The following is a 7,431-nucleotide window of genomic DNA, read 5'->3' as shown; positions in this document are numbered from 1 at the left end:
TTAACGAGGGAATCACACGGACACTCCATTAGGTACACCGCCATTTTCAAGTGTACCTAATAACAGGCCACTTTATTAGGGAAATATCATGGTCAAAGGTCGCATGTTTCAAGCTCTAGTCCTCGGGGCCGCGTTCCAATATGTTTTCCAAGTGACCCTCGTTAAGCGCACCTGCGTGAAAAGTTTTAGCTCCTTTCACGTTCTGCAGGAGCTAAAAGTTTTCACGCAGGTGCACTTAACGAGGGAATCACACGGACACTCCATTAGGTACACCGCCATTTTCAAGTGTACCTAATAACCTGTACCTTGATTATTTGATTTATAAAAATCATGATTTTTGATTATTTGATTTATTAAAAAAAAAAAAAAACGAGTGCCAACCGCTTAACTTGCTATACCATATATATATTTATATAATATTTATATAATTTCCTCTGCTACATGCCTGTGTTTCATTTTGAAATAAAAGGTTGAAATGCATTTTCAGAATTTGTGCGTGTTTAGTAAATAACCAGTCAGTTCATAAGTTGATGTTAGAAAATTCCATTTATTTGTCAGGATTCTTCACGCACACACACACAAAAAACATGTAAGGAAACAGTCAGATGGATGTCAGTTTAATAAAGTCACCCTCGTGATGATTGGTTGGACGTAATCATGTGACAGAAAAGTGGAAAAATCTTCCTGTTCTGCCTAACATTATCTGTTGAGCTTTTTACGTGTCTTGTCTGCTCAGTCATTTACGGGAAAAAAAAAAGAAAAAAAAAATTGTACGAAGATGATGATGCTCAGATGGATATTTTTAAATATGGAAGATAACCGCAAAACTATATCTATACATATAGATATTTACATATTTGTATAAATCCCCTTCAATTATCAATTAGCAGAAATTTTGCAACTTCATAATTAAACCCCAAACACACACACGCAAAGTACAACATTCACCCTAAAGCACGCAGAAAATATTTGCATTGTTACACCTGAAGACAAAAAGCAAAATAGACTTAAAAAATAGATTTTTTTTAAACCACAAGATAACCACTCGTTCCACCCTCAACCAAGCTGATATGAAAAGTTTCTTCATTGTTGTCTACAAAATATATATATATATATATATATATATATATCTCCGTTCCTTCTGTGGTGGTTTTGAAAAATAACTTCTCATTGCCAGGATACATTCAGCGTGGACTCAACACAGCGCCGCCAAGTGGACATTATTTGCATCACATGCGGTTTTGGTTGGTTGCTTAGTCGGGTCTTGGTCAGTATCTGGTCTGGTACTCGTGGTGCCACCTGTTGAAGTCATTGTAGAAGAGCACGATGCTGCCCGACGCCATGCCCGTGATGATGCACCTGTGTCACACAAACCACACGGCTCAGACATTTTGGGTGATGAATAAAGAATACAATTCTAAAGTGAAACTGGCCGCGTAGCCTGTATGGTAGTTTGGTTACCTTTGGTCATGTGACATGGCCATGGAGCGGATGCCGGCATCGCAGCCCGGGTAGGTGAACAACATCTTGAGGTCGTGAACCCGAAGGATGGAGATGACGCCACCGTCGCCGCCTGTAAGCAGATACTGACCATCGCGGCTCAGCAGCATCGCCTAAATAGAGTACAGAAAAATAAAGAAATTGCAGTTTTAAACTTTTAGCATAATATTGTGTTTTGTTAGAATCCAACGTTACGACTCCTTAGCGTGTACTTCTTAAGTGATTTTGACTTTTTTGGACCACAATTTGCTTTTTTTTTTTAGAGCGCCAAACAAAAATCACAGCTTCTGTGTTTGCGATTGAAAAGAAACTCGTAAAGTATGTCTAAAATATGGACGCAACATGGTCCTCCCGCCAGCGTGTCGCCGCAACGACGCGCTCCCCGCCGCGAGGCTGACATTTACTCGTCTTTTCCCGCTCGCCTACGCGCCGCAAGGCCGGGAAGCACACAAATCACCGGTCGGCCGCCGCCGGCTTACGGACGACGCGTTTCTTTCCTCGCAGGTGGCTTGGCCATGACTCAGCAGATAAAAAAAAGGCCAACACGTGTGTTGAATCAAAATCACATTAAAGTCAAAAGTGAAACTTAAACCGTCGGTTTTGAGGAATTTGTGCGAGTCACAAATGACGGCAGCCTAAATCAGAGCGGTGTTGTGTTTGTGTGTCATTTCCCGAACGCGGAATCGGGAGTTCTGGTTTCCATCAAGCGGGGGCGGGCTTAATTGCCGCCGTTCAACATGGCCGCTGATCACCAGGCAACGGTTCATATTTCGGCTTCCTCATGGTTCTGTTTTTCGCCCACTACTGTTTTATAAAACATACCAAATGTGGTCCAAACCTTTTCATTTGATATTTCTTATATGGCATAAGTATTTTTTTTCCACACATTTACTTCCCACGCAAAGCGAGTAAAACCACATGTAAAGGACTTTCCTTTGTTGCAAGACGTCCTACAAGGTGTAGAAAATGTGGAAGTCATCCCCCTCCTGCCCCAAGCCGCCCGCTGTTCCAGACTGGCTACAAAGATGCGCCCCCCGCTGTGAGGCTGACATTTACTCTGCTTTGCTTGCTCGCTGCAACGCAGCACGGCTGGAAGTACACAAATCAACGACGACGCTCGACGTGGCGCATTTCGTTCCTTGCAGGTGGCTTAAGCAGATAAAAAAATGTAGCGTTCGCATCCAACAACACCGCAGCTCTGCTTCATGTTATGGCTCTTTGGGGCTTTTTTTACGTGGAAAAGCAGCAAATTAGTGTTTCAATTTTCCATCTTTTGGATTCAAAATGACTTCGCGAGGTCAAAGGTCAGCGTTCTGACACGACTAATCTTCTAGGAGTTACTACACAGCGTTTCTGGTTTTATTATGAATGTATTTTGGAGACCGCGACCTCGCCGCCGCCCAGCAGGAGGCGCCGCGCCAGCAGAAGAGGCAGACCGCCGACGCTCGCTCGTAAATCTGCGAGCGCTCAAGGCAAACGTCCCGTCGCCCGGCGGGAAGTAAGATGGCCTCGCTGGCTCGTATGACTCCACGAGAAACCAACGCTCAAATGTTTTCAACTTCTGGCAGGTAACGAGGGGAGCGAAAAAAAGTCGAGATTTACGGCGCCGTTAAGGTCCCCCCCGTTGAAACGAGGGCTTCTCAAACTTTCTGGGTTGGAGGGACCCCTCACTGGGGAAACGTTTTTCCAAGGACCGCCTCTTGATCCCAATGCCAATTAAACACAACTACCATGTGAAAATGCAACAAGAATTAAAAAATTAAGCTGACTTTGGCGGTTAAAAAAAAAAAAATGTCTTTGGACGTTCGCAATGACATATGTCAGCTGCCATGTTTGCAGCGCCGCGCCGAACACGTTTAAGGGCCGACAATCAGCAGAGGCTCCTAATGGGAAACAGACGTGTGCGCGCCCGGCGTACATTTACATTTCCCAGGCCAGAGCGGAAACAACGGGTCGGGCCGGGCCAAGGCGGTAGCTGCCATCTCCTGTCATTTTAGCCAAGAAGGGAGGAAGTCTGAGAACGGAGGGAGGGGGGAGTTAATGGCGTAGGTGTCCGAGCCCGACGGCAAGTGTGGAATGTTGCCCCGTGCCCAATGCGAGTTGACAACGAGCGGCGCCCATCAAAAGTAGCTTTTCCTCTCTGTGTGAAAGGGCCCCGAGGCCTTTCCTTTAATCAGGGAGACTTCCAGCTAAAGCCCCCCCCCACTCCTGTTGGCCTCAGGAAGTGACATAATACAAATCGTATGGCACGTACACGGAGCGATGGAAAGGAAGTGACCTCACTACTGTAATGTAATGATTGTAACGATTGGCATGTCGGCTGATCGATAGAGAGGCGGCAAATTGCCACCTTTATGTTTACTTATGTTTTTTTGTTGATAAATTGCACTTGTCAGAGTAGTTTTAATTTGGAGCAATTAATCGGTATAATTTCCAGTAATGGCTCGTTGAAAAAAAATTCAACATCATCTTTGTCTTATGATGTCATGTGTTAATGTGAACAAAGTGCGCCGACCAACCTTAATGCTGTCGTCCACCTGCAAGTGTCTCAGCAGCTTCCCGTTGACACTGAACACTCCGAATTGTCCTTTGTCATAGTAGATGACGCAGTGGCCCTCGGCCGAGGCCTGGATGAGGCGTGGCCGCGAGCAGCCCTCCGGGCCCTCCAGGGTACGCAGTAGGTCCCCGTTCATGGAATGGATCAGGCACGGACCCTCTGCGTGAAGGGAGGGGGGCATTCAAAAGGAGCTTGGCTAAAGAGATTGCGCAACGTGGCTGACCTTTGCATCCGCTGATGACCAGGCCCAACTCGGCGCATACGCACGAGCACGTCACTTCGCAGTCGTGACCTGTCAGGATGGCTCGAGGTGTGGTGATGCCCGCTGAGGAGAGGGAGGGACGGCATCATCACATTTCGTCCATTTCTCAAGTGAATGATGTAAAAAGAAATAATATAAAAGGGAATCCATATTGTTGCTTTTTCGAGCGGTAATTGAAAACCGGTGTCATTGGCAGCCATTTTTAAATGCTGTCATCTCTTTGATGCCTCCCCATTTGCTGGCTGCAGATGTGTCTGTCGGAGAGCACATGTTGCACGCAGACGATGAAGAAGACCAAGCATTTATTGCCGTTTGTTTTGGCTCGAGCTGAAAGGAGCCCTACCAAAAAAAAAAACTGAAACAAAGAAACCCTCATTTCCTCTGAGCTAAATTTGGACTTGACTGACATTTGTAATCATTCACGTCGTATATTTACATTGAGGACATCCAGTCATCAAGTGCAATCTAAGACTTTTCGTGTGCCAATACTGGAATTTGAGCCTTTGCCACATTTGAGCTTTTTCTTTTGTTATAACACACTAAAATGCAACAGTCAAGTGTCATTTCCATGTATGACCAGTCGATGGCGACGTTGTCTGACGGATCGCTGCAGGCCGCAATTCAGCCAATCAGGCGCCTCGGTGTCAACATCATCAAGTGTTCGTGATGCGCCGCGAGAGACGTTTGTGTACATTTGCATGAGCGGTTCAGCTGACATGAAGCCAAAGTGAGGCATTACGAGCCCGAGCGTGTTTCACTGCGGTCGGTCTGTTGGAATGAGGCATATAGTATATGAAAATAATGGAACATGTCAAAAAATGTCAACTAAACAATACAAACAAAACATTCACACGGATATTTCAATAAATGTGATGTCATCCATATTCAACGAGTGCATTTGTAACATCACTTTGCGTGTTCGTCAGGCAACCTAGCCTCGGGTGATTCACGTGCGCGCTATGCTTTCATGGCAGCTAATCCCACATGTTCTGCAGAGAAGCCGCTAAAGTGACATTTTTCACTTTTATCGACCGTGTGACCCCCCTCCACCTCTTCTCGGGCGGTGCTGAACTTTCATGTGCCAAACGGCGACCCCCCCCTTCCTCTCCCCACCAGAACGTCACGTTTTGAACGTCTCTAAGTGGCCCTCACTTTCACTCCGCGCGCACACACACACACACACACACACACACATTGCGGAAACTCAATCTGTGTGCAACCACCCCTCCCCTTCCCCTCCCCAGTCACATGAAACTAGTTGTTACTTCACAGAGAGAAAAACCGCAAATCACGACATCAGTTGGGACTCAGTAGCAAGGGCAGTGCCCCACCAGATGGCGCTATTCTTTCCATGGAGTAGATGTTTGATTGCGGTAATAGTAATAGACATTGCTAGCAATATCTGTCGTTTTTAAAAGTGACGCCAATTTGAAATTTTAGTATTGACACATGAAGTCCATCCACAATTTGTCTTTGCGGGCCACATAAAATGATGCGATGGGCCGCATCTGGCCCCCGGGCCTTGAGTTTGACACCTATGAACTCGATGAATTCATGCGCGTGTCTGCGCGTCGTCCACTTACTGGCGGGGCTCTCGCCGATGCTGCTGAGCTTGCCGTTCCAGTACCACAGCAGCAGGGTGGCGTCGCGCGAGCCCGACAGCACGTAGCAGTCGCCGCCGATGTACGACTCGGAGCGGGCCAGACACGTCACCACGTCGCGGTGACCGAACACGATCTGAGTCAGTTTGCCTGCACACAAAACAAAGAAAACAGTTTGCCTTGACAGGGTCCGAAAGTGAGGTGTCCCTAATGTTATGGCACGTGAGCGTCAGCCCGTGATGAGATAATAGCGGGACGTCACGGCGGCTATGTTTGCACTTTGTCACGGTCTGTCTGCTCGCTGCGCAACATCAACACGAGCGCTCCGACTTGCGCGAGAATAAATATTTGTCCCGCGTCTGCGCGTGCGAGCGAGGGGCTAATTGCTGTCAGATTTCAGACCCCTCCATCGACCGCGGCTCCGCCGTCTAATCCTCATTACGGGCGACCTCGGCCCGTCAAACTCTCTCTTGACATTTGCGCCGGCCCAAAAAAAAAAAAAAAAGTCGGCCTAATTGAGTTGTATCAGCGTGAAAAGACGAGTGTTATTAAAGAGGGCGGCCTTGAAAGCAAGCAGATAAAATGTTTGACATCTTGATAAACACCAAGGTGACGCCATTGAACGCACACGCACACACTTTAGACACTTGCTCTCTCACTCATACTTCACTCACTCACTCTCACTGACACACAAACACGCGCAGACGCACACACACACGCGAGATTGAATGCGGGAGCCTCCATGTAGCAATCAGCTCTGTGTAATTGTTAACCCTCCTGTTGTGGAACACGTAGGGGGGGGGGGTCCCCCTTTTGGCGTCAGCTGTTGAGCGTGTGCGATTAAACTGTGTTCCACTTGTACACCCCCCGTGGCAGTCGCACAATAGAGCCATCCTCACGCACACGCCACCTCTATTAAACATGCGAGGAGGGGGAGCATGGCCTGCTGAAATTGATTCCGAGACGCTTTGCGGAGGATTGCGAGTGCAAACAAGTAGAAGAAGAGATGAAGCCCGGCCGGGACAGTTTCATTTAGGACCCCTGACCTCATTCCTGATGGCTGTATTGGCCAGAACCAACGGTAGGCAAAAGATTAGGAGCAGCGCTCCATGGAATGCACTACTAGTGCAAGGATGAAAAATGATCTCGTTCACCGAAATTAGGTCAGCAAAACATTCGGTTAGTTTGAATAAAATATCAAAAGGCGCACGTCTTGTGCTTGATCATTCCGCGCTGTTGGGTGTGACCTGAGGATGGCGCACATTTGCGCCATTTTGCCGCCGCGTTTGAGTCAGCCTACCTGTGTCGGTGGAGTAGACGCGGAAGCTCTTATCCCAGAAGCCGCAGAGCAGGATGAAGCGATTGTCGGCTGTCACGATAAAACACTGCGAGCTGATCTGGATGCTCTGGTCCAGGAGGTCCGAGATCTGCCGCCGGTGGCTGCCCATGTTGCTGGCTGAGGAGGAGGACGCAAAACCCATCAACACAACAACATTCATAGTTCCACATCT

At 47.5% G+C, this 7,431-nt stretch overlaps 1 protein-coding gene across 5 annotated transcripts in view; it reads right to left on the bottom strand.

The window, feature by feature from the left end:
* Window positions 1-527: 527 nt before the first annotated feature.
* Window positions 528-7,431, bottom strand: part of lrba (LPS responsive beige-like anchor protein) — a 98,116-nt gene continuing 91,212 nt past the window's right edge. For all 5 annotated transcript variants that reach the window (XM_037253277.1, XM_037253448.1, XM_037253544.1 and 2 more), the window contains 6 exons: window positions 7,221-7,376; window positions 5,903-6,070; window positions 4,281-4,382; window positions 4,020-4,216; window positions 1,462-1,613; window positions 528-1,359 (listed from right to left, as the gene is read on the bottom strand). In XM_037253277.1, the coding sequence (XP_037109172.1) occupies window positions 1,269-1,359; window positions 1,462-1,613; window positions 4,020-4,216; window positions 4,281-4,382; window positions 5,903-6,070; window positions 7,221-7,376 (866 nt within the window). In that variant the 3' untranslated portion in view covers window positions 528-1,268. The remainder of the gene's footprint in view (window positions 1,360-1,461; window positions 1,614-4,019; window positions 4,217-4,280; window positions 4,383-5,902; window positions 6,071-7,220; window positions 7,377-7,431) is intronic.

The sequence above is a fragment of the Syngnathus acus genome, chromosome 1 (genome assembly GCF_901709675.1).
Source record: "Syngnathus acus chromosome 1, fSynAcu1.2, whole genome shotgun sequence".
In the NCBI taxonomy this organism is placed as follows: domain Eukaryota; kingdom Metazoa; phylum Chordata; class Actinopteri; order Syngnathiformes; family Syngnathidae; genus Syngnathus; species Syngnathus acus.
Note: the sequence above shows the minus strand (reverse complement) of the source record. Positions and strands in the feature narration are given on the sequence as shown.